The following is a 19058-nucleotide window of genomic DNA, read 5'->3' as shown; positions in this document are numbered from 1 at the left end:
TTAAAGCACTGGAAGTCAAGCCCAGCACTGTGAACATTGGCAACTGCTGTACCTCTGAACTTTATCTGTACCACATCCCTGTGTGTGTCCATGTCTCTCCATGCGGATAGGTTAATGTAGGTGCAGTTTTTATGCACTCTTGTCCACAAGCCTACTGTGGTCATGGGACAACCATTTCTCTAAAGCTGTCCACTTGGCTTTTTGAGACCTCAGCACATAAACTAGACTGGCTGGCCCTGTGAGCACCAAGGATCCATCCATGTTTATCTTCCCAGTGCTGAAATACAAGTGCATACTGCGACTCTGACTGTTGTGGGTTCTAGAGACAGAAGTCTAGTTAGTTCTCTCCCTACCCCTACTCCCAACACCATGACTTTATATATTGGGGCTCATATGACTTTCTCTGTCCTTTGAGGAATATATAAAGGGTTTTTTCTAATTAAAGGGAAAAGTATTTTTAAATTAATATGCTACCAAATCAGAAAAACTTAAAACTCCCGGTACCGTTCCAACAGAAGATTGATTTCTGAGAAGAAAATGTTTTTCAACATTTTACATCCAAAAGATGAGAATGACCACCTTTTACATGTAAAAATTTTTTCTCAATGTAGGTTGGGAAATAGTTGTCTTAATAAGTGTCATAATAACTCAAAATCAAAATCAAGATCTCAAGAGATTTGTACCCCTTTATGTTAATTGAAGTGGTCTGACTTCTTTTTCTAGGTCTTCCTAAACTTGACAAAAGATTCACAAAAAACTGGTAATATGAGCCTTGAACACTTAACACAGAGGAAAGTTGGGAACCCCAGTGTCAACGGCACCTCAACTCCTGATGATTTGTCTGTCAGCAGCAGCAACTTCACAGACAGAGACGGTATAAACACAATGCGCATGCTCTGCTTATTTTTCATAGATGGCAGAATAGGGGAAACAGAGGCACAGATTTTTACTCTCCGTTGGAATTCAACTTTAAAGTTTCTTTTTAAATTAACAATCCTAACACATAAAAGGCATCCTTTTGACACACAAAATATTCATTATGGTGGATCAAATTCTCCCTCTCAAAAGTGAGATGGTTATGAAAGCGAGGTGAATTCGGGAAATCCCTGTGACAGATGATGAGGGAGTGTGCTCTGCTCATCAGAAATCATTCTCTGGATACAACTCTCTGTAATTTCAGAGGTGTGCTTCACAAGTTACAGTTCCTCTGGCAATCAGTGCTGTGAAGGAACACTCTACCATTAGGTACACACATGGGGGGGGCAAAGTCATCCAAAATAAAGTTTTTGTTGTTGTTGTTTTATCACCTCCCCCTGGGAAAGGCATCTATCTCCCTCCAACTCTGATTCAGTCACAGGACAAATAAATGCATTGTTTGGGGCAAAGTCTCTGACTTGATTAAGTTAGACCTGAAGGTTAATATCTGTATTAAAATGCTCTGCCTTCAACTCTTCACACAGGATATATTTGAAAAATCACACAACTTTGAGGGGTGAAGTTCCTTTAAAAGTAGCTTTTATTGTCACTTAGTCTCTCTCCAGTTAATTTATAGCCCGGAGACCTGATTTACTTAAGCATGCAGTAAAATGATATATGAATTATGGTCTCATCATTTCAACAGTTTGATTAAAGTAGGAGACAACTCCAGGAGCAGACCTTTTCAGTGAATGTTTGCCTGTCTCTCAAAGTCAGGAAAGATCATCTCTTACATTTGTATACTTCTGGAATCTGAGTCTTGTCTGTCCTCTGTTGCACTTCTTGCTTATCATCTGTTGGGGAATATGACTGTGGAGTCAGAGAAAGTGAGGGCTTTGATTGGAAAGTGGCCATAGGCTTCTGTATATTTGCCTCTGCCTTTTTCTTGTAATTTGAAATTATTCTTCATTCAGAATGTTCCCCTCATTGACACTATCTTTGAGGAAGCACGTTCACTCCATTTTGATACACCTGTAAGTCATCCACATGTAATTTCTCAAGAAACAGAAAAGAATACTAATGAACTCAAAATATTCAGCTCCTTGTACAATTCCCTTTTGCAGAGATATGAGTTTGCATTTAAGCTCGTTTGCTCTACTTAATTGGAATTCATTTTAAATTAAGCAGCTTTGTATTTTTCCTTATCGGCTAAATGAAGATCATGATTTTTGTGCTGCATGATTTGTGATGGAGAATTTTAAGTGTACACAGAGTTGATGAACACCATTGTCTTATCACACATGAAAACGGGTGGTGGAGGGTATACTGGAATCGACTTGGGGGGAAGCTGATGAAATGGCTAGCCCTGAGAGCCCCATGGAGTAGCCATGGTCATCATGGCTTCCGTGGCTCTCAAAGGCAATTGAGATTTTTCTCAGGCCTTGGGAAGCATTTCGGGGTTGGGGGTTTAAGTAGATAGGTTCTCAATGATTCCTTTTTGGAAGCCATAGAGCTGAAGGTAGAGTCTTGAAAGGCTATAAACCTCCCAATTTCTAATGGTTGAATGAGACTTATATCTTAGAGAAGGTTTCCTTTTCCATTTAGCGTGAGTTCATTGGACTTCATGTTACAGGCAGGAACAACAGTACTAATAGTCTCTACTATAGTAGGAACCGGTTCTTACATGAGGCTTATGTTTTATTAATACTATTTTAATTCAAATTTGATAAGACTATCTTCTATGTATTCAAAATTAGTAATTACATATTGAGTCTGCATTGAAACTTTGGAGTATGGAACAGAATTCATTTATGCAATTGTGAATCTTTAACTTTCCATATAAAATTACTACACATATGTATTATAACTAATGATAGTGAGTCATAATTTTTTAAAATACTCTTATTCACGAGGCACATATTGTGGTCCCTAATTTAAAGCAATATTAGAAATGGATTGCTGAGCCTTCAGTCTGAATATTAAAAACAGAATCTTCTCCCATCCTACAACATGATACCATCTGTCTGTATTTTGCGAAGTTATGACTTGATTTATGGAGGTTTCCTGGAACCGCATCAAATCTCTTGTCCTTACTTAGACAAAGTCTTGACAAGAAGCGAAAAGCTGGATGGCTTTGGACTGCTGCTGAAGAAGATAATGGCTATTCTCATCAAGCGGTTCCACCATACCCGCAGGAACTGGAAGGGTCTCATTGCTCAGGTCATCCTCCCCATTGTCTTTGTAGCCACTGCCATGGGCCTTGGCACATTGAGAGACTCCAGCAACAGTTATCCCGAGATTCTGATCTCTCCTTCCATTTATGGGACCTCCGAACAGACAGCCTTCTATGCGTGAGTTACTTTCCAACAAGATTGTTTCCATAGTGATTCCAGAGTCTGTGCCTGGGTGAAGAAAAACACGGCACTTAATTCTGCTGAAGAAATGCACTACTTAGAACAAACAAGTTTTTAAGAGGATTTACGTGCATCTACAAATAACATTAGAGTATATGTTTACTTTTAATGGTTAGGCTTTAATCATATGTAATTGGTAAATTCATGTCATAGGAGAACATCAGGGCAGCAAAGCCTGTATCTTTCATAAATTTTTGCACCTATAGGGTGGGTGTACCTAAGTGCTAAAACTCATGTCTAGCATGTGTGGAGGCCTTCAGTTCACACCCCAACAGAAGAGAAGGAAGGGGAGGAGAGTAGGGGGAGGCAGAGAAGTAGAAGGGGAGGGAGGGAATGAAAAAGCAGTCTTGTAGACAGCATAATTCAGGTCCCAAATTTATTAGCAAATATGAGTTTAGTGATGAGCCTATGTTGCTTGATACTGCAGGAATTTTGATCCAAGCACAAATGCCCTGGTCTCAGCATTGTGGAACTTTCCTGGTATTGACAACGTGTGTTTGAATACAAATGCCTCGTAAGTCGTTTTCCTTTCTTCTTCCCAACACTCTGGTTTGTGGGAGTGGGAGTAAAAATGCATGAGGTGCATGTGTGCGATTTTTCTGGAAAAGGATAATATCTTGATATAAATTCTGTATCTGACATATTTTATCTTTCTATTCATTCATTCATTGGCAATACTATACCATAATAATAAACATTAGATTCCTTATATGTTATCTCCTCTTGTATTCATAGTTATATTTTACAATTACATTTGAATTATATTGTTAATCCCATTTTATTGTTTTTAAAGACTTACTTATTTTTTTATGTGCATGTGTGAGCACCTGCATGTGTATCTGTGTACAACACACACACCTTGTGTCCACAGAGGCTAGAAGAGGGTGTGGGATCCCTTGGAACTGGAGTTCCAAGTGGTTATGAGCCACCCAATATAGATGCTGGGAACCAAACCTAGGTTGTCTGAAAAGAGCAATGAGTTATCTTAACCACTAAGCTATCTCCAGCCCTATTTCTCTCTTGACAGATGAAGAAACTAGGGGTCATAGGGACTTGTGTATTTGTCTAAGGAAGTCTGGATTGTATGACATGTAGGTAACCTAAGATCTAAGGCTCCCGACTCTACTTTTGGCATTTTCACATAGACAGCATAGCTTATTTAAATGTTCAAGCTAGCACATAACACATACTAACCTGACTTTAGCACATCAGCAGGATGAGAAACACAAAATGAACAAAGGGAACACCAAGCCCTATCCTTCTGTAGTGAGAAAATACCCTGAGCTTTGATTCAACTTTGTTTAGTCAATTGATGCTGTCCTATAATTCTCACCCCCATTAAATGCACTATTACAATGCATAATCAACTTATTAAATATCGGCCAATCATAAGTGTGTCTACATACCTGAGTTCAACACCAATTACTTATTTACATGCCCCCACACAAGTATGAGAACATGCATGTATACACATAAGCAGACCTTACTTACTTCAGTATCATTTTTATTTATAGGCAATGTTTGAAAAAAGACAGTCTGGGAAAATGGAACTCGAGTGGAGAAGCTATTGACAACTTTGGTGTTTGCTCCTGTTCAGACAATGTCCAGGTAAAAGAGAATTCAGTTTCAATAAAGGGGTTGGTGGGGTGGGAGAAGAGAATAAATAGCAAATCTTGAAAGATCTATCCAGGTTACCAAAGAGTCAGCATAATTTCATTTTGTGGAAGCTAGTAGCTCTAAGATATAGGTCTATGCAGCTCAAAAAATATTGACTTTGAACTTCAGGTCACTGTTTTAAAAATATAATGGAAGACAAATTTCTAGAGGTAGACAGCAGTCTTTGTAGAAACCAACCAAGAATGAATCTCTGATCACAAGTCCATCTAGCTGAGATGCTCAGTTTCATAGCACAAAAAGTGTCTGTTAACTGTTGTATTTGGAAATATAGTGGGCATGCCACCACAGCAGTCAGCTGGGAAGTCAGTCACCTGTCAGTCTAGAGAGCAAATCCACATATTCCCAAGCAACATCTAGAAATGTTTTTGCATCAAAATTTCCTTCCTGAAAATTTAAAAATTCATCCCATAATCACTTTTCCTTTATTCTATGAACAGACATCTTCATTTTCTAAGCTTTCAGCTCACTAAATTCTCATGAGAACAAAGCTAACAGGACAAGTTTCATACTTCTGTTTGAATCACTACACATGTATCACATGTATACTGTGTAGCAAAGCAAGCACCCTAGAGGAGAGAAGGTGAAGTCAAGGTTTAAATGAAACACAAACAACATTGGGCTGATAAACTTATGCAATTGATATGCTCAATTACAAATGTTAAGCTTTCTTTTTTAGTTTTCCAAGACAGGATTTCTCTGTAGCTTTGGAGACTCTCCTGGAACTAGCTCTGTAAACCAGGCTGGTCTCGAACTCACAGAGATCCACGTGCCTCTGCCTCCCCAGTGCTAGGATTAAAGGCATGGAACACCAACACCTGGCTTAAATAAAATTTGTATTGAAGATAAGTCTCTATTGGTTTCTAAGGATAAACATGTCACCAACTTCTCTCATACCTGAGGAGTTGCTTTCTTTTTCAATTACTTCTTCAAGCATAAGAAGGTGTACTCTGACCTAAGTACACTTTATAATGAAAATATTTCCTGTGAGCATAGCCCATTTTGGTGTTCCTGTGCAAGATAGTTAATAACAGTAAGAACTATTGTTAGTAATTTTGGAATCTTTCAGTTTTAAATGTTAGTCTCACCTATCATTTAGAGTTTCCACTCCCTGTTTTAATTTAACAACAACAACAACAAACTCATTATTTTGTGTGCTTACTAAAAAAAAAATTAAGTGGCTAACACCTCATCTATGTTCTTTGAGGGATGGTAGCAATTTGCAGGGAGTATGAGAAGGAGGCTTCTGAATTGATGGGGCTCTGCCTTCCGCTTTGTTGCTAATTTCTTGGATGTGTTCACTTTGTCAAAACCCATCAAGCAGTACTTTTATAATACATGTGTTTCTTTACATGTAAAATACAACTTGATAAAAAAAATCTCCAGAAATGTACTGTCTACATGGAGACATCTTCCTCTGAATTGTTGGGAAGCCAATGCTATTCTGAAGTTTGATCTTTGGGTAGATGCAACTTGATATACAGTGAAATCTAGTTTTGGCATTTCAGAGGAATCTGAAACTTTATACAGCTCCCATACACTGTAAGCCTCTAGCTCTGGGATTTGGTGTGAGTGATGAGAGGAAAAACTACATTGTGCTATATTTTCTCCAGATTACTTATCAGGGCAATGGGACTTCAGGAGCCAAATGAAAGCTAGGTTGTTATGAGGTATAGAAAGCCCAGTGTAAAAGTAAGTGTGTAAACACAAGCTCCAAAGCTGGGTAGAGTGATGCACACCTGTAATCTTTGTCCTTGAGAGGTAGAAGCAGGAAGAGCACAAGGTCAATGGCATTTTCAGGTACATAGTAAGTTTGAGGCCAGTCTGAGCTAGAAATCCTGTCTTAAAATCCCATGTAAGTAAATAAATAAATAGAATCTCTTTCTTAAGATGTTCCTAGTGATTCAAGGAGGCACAAGAACTATCATTACTATGTTTGTTACTTTTCTGTAAGCCTAAAATTATCCCTCAAATAATAAATGCATGTATACAAAAACTAATACATAAAATCTATATGTAAACCAATATATTTAATGACCTTTTTACTCCTAGGCTAAGTAGCTAAAACTAATGCATTGTGAACTCTCAATTCACTGCTGTCGTTTTCAAGAGTTTCTTCTTGTAATGTTATTTTTAAATTTGAGGCAGCTCCCTGTAAATTTCTGAGATAGTTGAAATATTTCTGTTTTCAAAAACAAAAAGTTTACCTTGTCAGTACACCATAAGAGAGATCATGTATTTGCTGTAGGTGAGTCCTAAACACACGAGTATATATGCATAGGAAATAATTGTTCCAATTTCTTGGTGGTAGGAAAGTTCTTTCTCTAAGTTTTGGGGAGTCGAAAGGCAGTAAGATGACACCTTGTTCTTTGCTGCAATGGGAAAAATAAGGAAATGTTGCCATTGTCTACTCAACTTACACAGGACAAGAGGGAAGAACTTAATTTGATTTTATTTTCCAGGAATGCCCTAAATTCAACTATTCCCCACCTCATAGAAGAACTTATTCTTCCCATGTTATTTATAACCTCACTGGGAACCACATGGAAAATTATCTTATATCAACTGCAAATCGTTTTGTTCAGAAAAGGTAAAAACAGCCTGTTTGTAACACATTTAATTGATTGCTGATCTTTATAACAGATTTTTTTCAGATAGTAGAGACAAAATTGCAAATTATTTATATGGTTAATTGATCATTGTTTTGACTTGATTGATTGATGATTGATCTGATCATTGATGTGGCTTTTTTATGGTTCAGTACTTTATTATGTATATATAGCCTTTTGTATTGAAATTCATGTAATGACTAAATTAAGATTCATTTGAGGAAACTAAAAAAAGTCACTGGGTTTTTAAGGTCTTAGAATGTATTGGTTGAATCTGTACTTGTTTTTATCTCAAAGCAATCGAGGTGTTATTGACTGTCCTGTATGTTCTTGGAGTTCCAAAGCATGACTTTGTGACAGTTGGCCTGAGTTGAAATAATAATTTCTCAAAATGCAGATTGTGTCTGTGAGTGGACAAAGTGTCCTGTGGATGCAAGGCCTTGTCCTCCAGTTCCCTGAACATTTGACATGATGTAAAGCCCATTAGCTTTGTCAAAACTTCCCCCTTGCCTCCATCTCTCTTTCATTTCACAAAGTACATAAATTCTTCTCATTCGCTGGAAAGTGTTGTTAAGTTAAAGATAAACAAGAGGGTAAAAAAAGCATTATTTTTCTACCTATATATAACCATTATTAATATTTTGTTGTTTTTCTCCCTGAAATTTCCACAAACATGCTTTTAGCTACAAACAAATATTGTCTATACTCAGGTTTATTGTGTTTCATATAGTCAAATATTTTATGATAAAGTAAATTTATTACAAAAAAAGGATTCATTATGAAAAACTAGACCTAAAATCATTTGCATGTTAAATTTTATCCCTGTGCCATCACATCTAGGATGAGGTTATTGTAGTATAAATTGTACTGCCCCATTATTTAAGTTGAATATAATTTGGCAAATATCTAAACTAGTCTATTTTGAAAATTATTACTTGGATTTTAAAGTCAATTTTTATGAAGACCATAAGCTAACATGTCAAATTCACATTCAAGCATCTTAGAGGAAAAAATGGAGGAACAAACAATAATCTAAGACTAGAAAATAATTAATTTGAAACAAGATAATAAATTATATTGTTCTGGTATTAGTTTTCTAAAAAGAACATTTAAATACTACAATATTGAGCTTTTAGATTAGATCATTTCTTTTCAGAATGCTCATTGCCTATATACAATTGTTTAATGATCTGTTTCTTTTGGAATTTTTATTTAGGCAGGATCTCTTGTTGCAGCTTAGGCTGCCTTGGAACTCATAGCAACTCTTTTTTTCTCAGTTTCCTGAGTGTTGAAATCACATGCATAAGTCACCACCCCAGAAAGATTACATTAATCTCTTACCTTTAGTTATGATATATGCTTGAGTTAAAATATGACAAGAAGGATCAATAGAAAACATTTATCATATTGTTTATTTCATTCTGTTTGTGTTCTGGACAGAAAAGAAAATATAAGCTCCTACTTAAATATTTTAGATCAACTTCAGAAGATTTTTTTCCATTAAAACAAATATAAATTTTGTTGCTCTATGTAGATATGGAGGTTGGAGTTTTGGGCTGAATTTGACTAATGACCTTCGTTTTGATATAACAGCAGTTCCTGTCAATAGAACTCTTGCTAAGGTAAATTTTGGTCTTTCTTCTGGGAGGTCATATAAGCAGGGGTGCGAAATTGATATATCTAAGCATTTTCATGTGAGAAACATTAAATATGTGTGTGTGTGGTGTGTGTGTGTGTGTGTGGTGTGATGCATATATGTACTCTTAGGAGGGATGGATACAAAAGATCCAAAAGACATGTAAACATGGCACTGTGCTTTTTACATAGCCCCAAACACCCTCTGAAATAGGATAACCATATCAATTCATATTCATCCATCCATCCATCCATCAATCCATCCCATCCATGCATCCATCCATCTCTCCAATAGAACTTTCAGTAATGAAAATAAAAGCTGAAAGTACTCTGCTCTGGAAAGCAAGCAGACTGAATCTCCTGGGGATCACCGATAAGCAAAAGGAGAGAGACAGATAGTAGTGTATGGACCATGTTCGCCTTTCTATAAACTTACAGAGTAAGGAAAGCTCAGCCATACAGTCAATGCCGTGATCTGGAAGGCTAGGGATCAGGGAGGGGCTCAGTATTACAGTGATTGCTTCAGTGTGTGTCAGATTAATATGTGTAACCCTTACACTTTTTTTCTTTTGGACTCACTGTGCCATTACGCTTCATGCACTTCTCTTTATGTATGTGTCACAACCTTTTAGAGATCAGGAATGTGTGTATTTAATCTTGCTTCTCACTGAACCTGGGATAACAATTAATTACTGGAGATAAATAACCTCAATTTATTTTTCTTCTCCCAGATAGCACCAATGCTTTGAGACAAGCTAGTCACTGAGCCAAAGACATCTGACTATCCAGATGATAAGCAGCAGTTACAGGGATTTTTATTTGTTTACTTATTTGTAGTCACAGGAAAATTTAATATACTCTTAACATGTCTCGTTGGGTAATGAGAGATGCATACAACTGAGGAGAAAATGGAGCGATTAATGTTCATTTAGTTAGTGACTGTTCCATGTCAAGCGCCAGGATCTCCTTTTAGAAAAACCAGTTCATTCCATTCTCACAGTGCCCCTACTCGGTAGACACTGTTGGGCCAGATTGTATCAAGGCTGTGGAAAATAAGAATCCTGGGAGTTCAGTGTCCTTTTCTTCCTCTCTTCTTTCCACACTTGAGTAAATGTCCTCTCATAATTAAGGGGGTTTCTAACATGAAATAATGACTCTCTAGGTCAAAATGCAATTTCAAATTAAGGACATTTAAACTGAGGCATCCTAGTATTTTAAACACCTTGCATTTGATGCAGCAGGTAAAGTAACTTTCATCCTGTAGGTTACTATTCCCTAACTAGGCACAGAAAGTTAGTGGGGGTTTTAAAACTATACATTTCCTCATTATTTATTAATTACTTATTTTTCCCAGCCCAATCACATTTCCCCTCCTTTCCCCCAAAACAACAAAAATAACAACAAAAAAAAAACACTCGAAAATACAAACAACACATTGAAAGAAACTTTGTTATAAGCATGATTACTGTTTTAAAAAAGTGTTTTAAGCTGAACCTTTAAATTATTTATAATTAAGGAGTAATTACAAGATTAAGAAAAAACTGTCAGTTTTGTAGTTAAGAACCCAATACTTGCATAATTTTTCAAATCCTTTCTCTGCTCTGTTGCTATCTGTTTTTATTACTGCCATTGAGAATGTTCATTCTAACCTCAGTCCCTGTGGATCTGCAACAGAGATACAATGGCTTCTTAGTTCATTCCAGGCCTTGCCTGTAGAAGAACCTAGAGCAGTGGTCCTCAGCCTTCCTAATACAGTTCTTCATGTAGTGGTGACTCCAGCCATAAAATTATTTCATTGCTACTTCATAGCTGTAACTTTGCTACTGTAATGAATCATAATGTAAATATCCGACATACAGGATATCTGATTTTGTAAGATGTGAAAGGGTTATTCAACCCCCAAAAGGATGGTGACCCACAGTTTGAGAACTGCTGATCTAGAGCAACCACTAAGCCTCTTTGTTACTCAATATAGTTCTCCCCCCTCCACTTCTGTCCATATGTAAATTGATAAGCCACTGATCCTTCTATGATCAGCACTCCAGGGGTGCCTCATTATCTTCTGAGAGGTAATGAGTCATTGGGAAATTGATGCTCTTCTTTAAAGTATCCTATCAGATGTTAAGAGCACCCAATTTATTGGAATGCAATCCTGATCTTGTCTTTTGAAATTTGACAGGTGTGGTATGACCCAGAAGGCTACCATTCTCTCCCAGCTTATCTCAACAGCCTCAACAATTTCCTTCTCAGAGTTAACATGTCAGAGTACGATGCTGCCCGGCACGGTAGGGTCACTGACTATGATCTTTTTTTACAGCCTTCCATGTGAATGTGCTTTCTGTATGTTGTGGGTGTTTTACTGCATCTAAATCACAGTTCCAACCCCTCCCCGATGGAACATTCTCGATAACCCTTAACTTCAGATTAATTTAGTTTCCTTGTTTGTCAAGTCAGGATAGTAACTCAAACTTCTTGTCACTCTGCTCTCACAGCTAGCTGTTATGACCCCATGGAAAATATTTCAGAACTATTTATTTGTCTGCAGACAAGACCTGACCGAGTGATACTCATAACTATTTTTCATATATATATATATATATATATATATATATATATATATGCAATTTTTTTAATGACAGGTTCTCACTCTGTAGCCCTGGCTGGCTTGAAATTAATAGACATCTATCTGCCTGCCTCTGCTCCCTGAGTGCTGGGATTGGAGTTGTACACCACCACACTCTGTTACAAAGACAAAACTTTTAAAACACAAACTTGTGCACTGTACTCAGAGTGCTCCCATATCCAGAGCACTTTTTATAGCACACATCTGTTATGCTAAATATCGCCGCTCCTTGCAGTCCCTTTGGGCTAACATTACTGTGCTCCCATGCTTCCACTGAAGTGAGATTTGAACTCCCTGAGTCTCTGAGTCCTGCCTGTTCCTTCTGCTGATGTCCCTAGCTGTTTATCCAGCCTCAGCCCGATGTGCTTCCATTTTGTCTTCCCAAAGCCCTCCACATTATTTTTAAACAGGGCAGGGATTTAAAAGAAGTTGATTTATTTTTTCTAATTCAATTACTGTTCATCAGACCATTTCATCTCCTTGAGCCTCACTCGAATTATTTTTCCATATGATCCTAAAAAAAAAAAAAAAAAAAAAAAAAAAGTCATAATAAAGGGAGAGGGGATGAAGTAATACATTTGCTGGCCAGGACCCAGCCTAGCAAACAGCCTGTTAGGAAGGATAAATGAAGCAGACTATCCTTTATAAAAGCTGACTCCGCCCCCTTTTCCTTCCATCATCCCACCCTCAGGCACTCTGGTGCCTGCTAATGTGCTGATAACTGAGGAGGTAAACTCTAGTGTCAGATACACTTTCCGGCAGCAGAGCTATTGGGTATGTTTTCAGAGGAAATAGTATTTTCTCTCAACCGTTTGGCTCCTCACCCCCCCCCCCAACCCCAGCAGGAAGAGCTTTAAAGAAAACAACAAGATGCATAGTCTTTAGGTATAGCACATTAATAAAGGACAAAGTCAAAAGTAGTGAATAAAGTGGCCTGGTGATTGAAGCCAGGTGAGTACAACCTGGACGGAAATACGGTTTTAAACCCTCATGTGGGGTCTTGTACTCGGAACAATAGACATGTTGAGACAGATAATGAAAGTGTAAGCAGCTATAGAAGTAGCTAGAGAGAAGTAGCAAAAGTACAGGCCCGTGTCCTGGTTTCCTTTGTAATTAGTGTCCGTTACTTAGACTATGGAAACTGGGGCCGTAGACTCCAGGAGGCCCTGCTGTCAGCCTCACCATTGTGTTTTCAGTTACGGAGCATTAGAGAATCTGGGAACATGAAACTTAGGCTGACCCTAAAAGGAAATTTATTTTTCATTCAAAATAAAGCACAAGTGAAGTTGTACATAAATTGAGAGCAGCGTATCTTCTATGCCTTATTAAATTTTATTATTCAAACTTATGAAAAGTGACAGCGTACTACCCTCTCTGCTCCTTTCAAAGGAGAAATCTGTGTCAATCTTACAAACGTATTGTTTCACACTGTGTGAGTGTGGGGTCTCCCATGGCGAGAGAACTTGTCTATAAATTCAACCTATTTGCTCTCATCATCCTTTACTTGTTGGAAGCATCTTTGCTAGATTCTAAGTGAACTGGAGTTTTACTTTAGCTGTAAAAATCCATTTACTCTGAAGCTTAATATGCTAATGAAGTATTTTAATTAGCTTTCATCAGCAGTGTCAATAACTGTTATATTCACGGGGTTCCCTCTAGTGGTTAACTTCATGTGGAAATTCTGTCTTCCCAAAGAATACTGGTTTGCGTGTTTTCTCCGACAAATGTTATACAGCTATGTGCTCCTCCTACCCTGCTGTTTAGTCTTATCCCTTGTTACCTTAGCAGCAATGGCCAACAGGAAACATCTCATTTTAGCTCTATGCCTATACAGACCACAGAAAATGCCTCCGTTTTATGTAAGTTGCATGTGAGGCTATTAATGAGAAATGTAATGTTTGATTTGCTTTAATAAGCATCCATTGGACAGTCATAAACCTAAAACATTGTGTTGGGTGCTGTAGCAACTGTAGGAAGGTTTATGATAAAGGGGTCTATTCCCGATACGTTACTTCAATATACTTTCGATATACACTCGTGAGAACACCTGATTCCACAGCACTTTTCAGAGTAGACAAAACTATATTTGCAAAGGTTCCTCTGGTTAAGTAAAAATATTTCTTGATTTCAGGAATAGAAAGTATAAACAAAAGACAAACATTTCCTTGTCTGTATTACAAATTAGCAGTCTTTAAGAAGGGTTAAGAGAAAAACAGCCCTTGGTTTTTTTTTTTTTTTTTTTTTTAAAGGTACAGAGAATATTGGTCAACACCTTGAATCCCAGTACTCAGGACAGAGACAGAGGTAGGCTCACCTCTGTAATTTCAAGGCCAGCCTGGTCTATATAGTGAGTTCCAGACCAACCAGGACAGCATAGTGAAGGCCAGTTTAAAAAATAAAAATAAAACAGAACAAAGACCATTAATTTTCACAGAAGATAAGAAAGTAAATTTCCCTATAATGTGTTTAAAATCAGAGGTCAAGTATTGTTTTTTCTTTGTTTTTGTCTTTTTTAAAAAACTATATTTTCTTCAACATGCTATTTGCTTTAGTTAGGGTTAATATTGCTATGGTAAAACACAATGACCAAAACTACATGGAGAAGAAAGGGTGTACTTGGATTATAGTTCCATATAATTTTTCATCATGATAGGTAATCAGGACAAAAACTCAAACGGTCCAGGAGCTTGGACAAAGGATCTGATGCAGAGACTATGGAGGGATTCTGCTTACTGGCCTGTTCCTCATGGCTTTCTATATAGAAAGTAGGCTTGCTCAGCCTATATAGAACCCAGGACCCATCATCCCATAGATGGCACCACCCACAACAGGCTGGGTCCTCCTGCATCAGTCACTAATTAAGAAAATGCCCCATTAGCTTGCCTACAGTCCAGTCTTATGGAGGCATTTTCTCAAGTGAAGCTCCCTGATCTCAGATGATACAAGCCTGTGTCAAGTTAACATGAAGCTTTCCAGCACACTATTGTCGAGGAACTCAACTTAAAGTGTCATACTCTTCTTAATAAAAATTATAAATTTAAGTTACCTTAAGAATATACACAAATATTGCACCCAAGTGTCCTAACATGTACTGTCCAAGTGGTAAGTACAAAAGTTGTAGTTGTTGCTCAGTTTATTGCTCCTTAGGTATAGAGGATAATCCTTAGTCTCATGACTTACCATTCTTTCCCACATTTCTCTAGACAGTATACATTTACCTTCATATTACTTATGGTCTTTGGAAAACTTGAATGTCCACTTTTAACTCCTTGAAAAAAAAAAAAGACAGGAAAGATCCTTGCTTCTAACTCAGAAGTAATAGACAACTCTGTGTCAACCCAATAATTAGTGGTGGTGGTAGAATTAAATGGCTACTAATTTAATATAGAGGCAGCTAGAAGCTCTGAGGCTTCTTGGGATTTTATGGAAATACAACACCAAGGTTCCCAATTCCAACTCTGGTAGGTAGAACTTTCAAACAGTAAGTCTCTTAGAAGTAGTCAAAGAAGAGGGGCCATCTCCCAAGGGAACCATTTTTCCTGACTACTATCATTAGCTCAAAAAGGAGGGCTGGGATAGTAGCTGCTCTTTAAGGTGCTCATACAATCGATGCCAATGTGAATAGTTTATTTAAATGCATTATATTTCTGAAGTCATGCAAATAGGCATGACCAGACAGAATAACACAAGAAGGAATAGATTGAATGTACTCTCAATTATGGCACATGTTATATATGAACTGTGGAGGGGAGCATGGGAGGGAGGGAGAGGAGGGAGGGAGGGAGAGGGAACTGGGATCGATATGTAAAATAAGAAAAATAAATAAAAACAAACAAAAAACCCAAAAAGAACTGTATGTTCTTGTCTCTTTCCAGAAGGTTCCCCACACAAGTAGACAGTGTTTCATTTACCTGCCACGCCTAATTTCTCACCTTTTAAATAATAAGTAAAGGTGGGACTGTACGGATTCAGGCATTATATTGGCCTGCCCCTGTCACCTGGCAGAATGCACTCGGGCAGTACTCTGGTCAGCCCAGGGTTCTATGAGTACTAGTCTGCAGGCAGGTGTAAAGGACCCCTTTAAAAGTCAGACCCCTGTCCATTTAAGCTCTCTTTTGCTTTCTTTTTTGCATTCTCTCTCCTGCTTTTGATTGGCCACCAGCTACCCCCCCCTTCTCTCCCTTCTCTCTCTCCCCCTCTCTCCTCTTCTGTTCCCAGTGCCTGTATGTCTCTTCCCTTCTCCCTCACTCCCCTTTCTAAATAAACTCCTCATTTAAAGCTAAGAAAAAAGAAAGGAAGGAAGGAAGGAAAGAAGAAAGAAAAAAACAGTGCTTATAGAGACTTGGTTGTATGAAGGGGGAGGGAAACATTTTCCTTTAAATGAGAATCTTCAAAGTACAATTCTTTGGCTCATTCTATAAGAAGCAAAACATTGCATATGTATATTATCCATATACAAGTTTGTGTTCCTGATAAACCAGACATCCTTTCACAGCAGGACTTTCTCCTCTTCCAGGGATCATCATGTATAGCCATCCTTATCCAGGAGTACAAGACCAGGAACAAGCCACGTAAGCACATCTCCTGCTTTGGCATGCTCCTTTCTCATTGGCATAGCTGAGCTTCTGTATAATGTGCAATAATTGGAAATCACAGTGGTATCTGAATGAATGTCAATCTAGAAGGGCTGGTAATATCAGTCACTGACTGGGATAAAAGGAAGGCTCTGGGAGGATGTGGGGAAGAGCTGCCAAGTAGAGCTTCTTGACTGCAGATTCACTGAATCTGCTGCTGCTATGAGTCAAGTGCACAAGGACTTTATCATTTTGACTTCCCTGCATAACATTTAAGTACCATTTCTTTGCTCAATATCTATATATCCCTTACATACACTCTGTAAACCCTTGGAGACCAAGGCTTTTCTATCACACATCCCCAGCCAATTCAGATGCACTAGCGCTACATTTATTCCAGGGTCACAGCAGAGGCATGTCAAAGATAGTATCTGGCTGCCTTGCAGGAAGCCTTATTTGTGTCACAGCCAGCTAGCTCATGCACTGTTTGGTTGATAGTCTTAGTCATGAATCTTCCTGAAAGGGGGAAAAGCTCCAGAAACTTATGTGTACTTTCCTCTCCCTATTGCTCATGATAGAATCAGCAGTTTAATCGATATTTTAGTGGCGCTGTCCATCCTGATGGGCTACTCTGTCACTACTGCAAGCTTTGTCACGTACATTGTCAGGGAGCATCAGACCAAAGCCAAGCAATTGCAGCACATTTCCGGCATTGGTGTGACATGCTACTGGGTGACCAATTTCATCTATGATATGGTGAGTAACTTTTGTCATTGCAAGAGAGACGGGATCAATTTGAATAGAAGTCTATCAGCTTTACATTTAAGTGCTATTTGCTTTAATTATTCAAATTATTACTGCAAGGACAGCAGATTAAGAAAAATCAATTGGCTTATATTCCTCTGATGGTTGGGGGGGGGGAACCTATCTCTGCTTATCTCTGAAATATCAGATTCCCAGAATGCATGTTAACATGTAGATTCCTGGGCCCTTCTCCAGGTCTATTAAATCTGTATCTTGGGAAATGGAGTATGGAAAGTATGCATTTCAAACCAGGTCCCCCAGGTGGTTTTAAAACACATTAAAGTCTGAGAACCACTACTGTGGCAAAATAGAAGCTTAACAGCATTACCCCGTTGTGCCAAATAATCAAGCTTATAAAAATTTAATCAACTAATAGTGAAAAATTCAAAGTCATAGCTCCGGCTGAATGACACACTAGAGAAGATTACCAGAGATGGGGAAGGATGTATCTCATTGATAGCACTCTCCTTTATGTGAAGTGTCCCCCAAGTTCAAATGATAAGTCTTGACTCCAAATGTACCAATGTTGGCCAAGAGCCCAGAGGAGTATGCATTTGCCCATGATTGCGGCTATTGTCTGAGTTGTTGTCAAGATCATTGGCTTGAAGAGTTGGAGAGTAATTAACCACAGATCCATTTTGTTAATGCGTCCAGTGAGCTCTGAAATGTGCTTGTTGCAGAAGCCAAGTCTAAAAGAATGGTAATGACTGTTATGGACTTCACAGAGCTTAAATGTTAAAGAAGCTTCAATGTGTGCTCCATGAAGGTCTACTTGGTACTGAGATCCTGTGGTCCACATACTGATGCTCACTGCAATTCCCAAAGTTCCCTTGACCTATGATGTGTGCATCTTGCTGCGAACTTTCAACCTTTAATGTCTATACTTGTCAACAGAATACTCAGGTTTTTGTTCTTGTACCTGTGACTTCAAGAATGTGCGAGAACTGTTGCCCTGCTGTTTTGCACGGAATGCCTAACACTGATAACCAAACCTCAGAAAGCAGCCATGTGAGAGAGAGCAGCAACATCCAAAATGAAATCAATACTTGGAGGACTGACTCTAATACCAAGAAACCTGGCTTTCTTATCTTTCTCCCAAAACCTTTGTCACTGAATGATCCCAAGTCTTAAGCCTTGAGGCAGGAACTCCAGGGACTTCTTGTATATCTATATAGATGGAAACTGACTTGACCTCTTATCAGAGAAGACAAATTCTAAAGTGAAATAAATGTAAAGTAAGCTCAATGTTACATGCAACAGGAAGATAAATAGAAATTCATTCCTTCAGAATTTTTCTAGGTCAACTTATTGCAGCTTTAAACTAGATGGCTTATTGATTTAAAAATAAGGTTCTCCATATATTAAATATTGGTTTTTCTATATCCATAGGTCTTCTACTTGGTCCCTGTAGCATTTTCAATTGGTGTCATCGCAATTTTCAAGCTACCTGCCTTCTACAGTGAAAATAATCTAGGAGCTGTGTCTCTTCTACTTTTGCTATTTGGGTAAGATGCTGATTAAGCAATGGAAAAAGAATTAGCAGAAGTAAGCACTCCTAGACACATAGGACCTTAGTCTCATTAGCAAATTTATAGTTGTCTTGGGGTCATTTAACATGAGTGATGACTAGCAATATATAATGCTTGCTAGTCCACAGTTTGTAAGGAATATACTTCTGAAAATTAACATTGTTATCACTAACAGGCACTTACTTGGTAGCACATATTGTACCAACTTACAAACATTATTTAAGTTATATAAAATGAATATTTTAGAATGATCAGAAACATATGAATGCATATGGTTATAT

The 19058-nt window shown here is 38.0% G+C and overlaps 1 protein-coding gene across 1 annotated transcript in view; it reads left to right on the top strand.

The window, feature by feature from the left end:
- Abca12 (ATP binding cassette subfamily A member 12) overlaps positions 1-19058 on the top strand; it is a 158429-nt gene that overhangs the window by 122196 nt on the left and 17175 nt on the right. The window contains exons 34-43 of the mRNA XM_051190416.1: positions 724-874; positions 3014-3266; positions 3757-3843; positions 4844-4937; positions 7466-7593; positions 9147-9234; positions 11427-11532; positions 16387-16441; positions 17023-17200; positions 18638-18753. Of these exons, the coding sequence (XP_051046373.1) occupies positions 724-874; positions 3014-3266; positions 3757-3843; positions 4844-4937; positions 7466-7593; positions 9147-9234; positions 11427-11532; positions 16387-16441; positions 17023-17200; positions 18638-18753 (1256 nt within the window). The remainder of the gene's footprint in view (positions 1-723; positions 875-3013; positions 3267-3756; positions 3844-4843; positions 4938-7465; positions 7594-9146; positions 9235-11426; positions 11533-16386; positions 16442-17022; positions 17201-18637; positions 18754-19058) is intronic.

This window comes from Phodopus roborovskii, unplaced genomic scaffold (genome assembly GCF_943737965.1).
Source record: "Phodopus roborovskii unplaced genomic scaffold, PHOROB, whole genome shotgun sequence".
Taxonomy (NCBI): domain Eukaryota; kingdom Metazoa; phylum Chordata; class Mammalia; order Rodentia; family Cricetidae; genus Phodopus; species Phodopus roborovskii.
The sequence above is the reverse complement of the archived record's forward strand: the minus strand, read 5'-3'. Positions and strand labels throughout refer to the sequence as shown.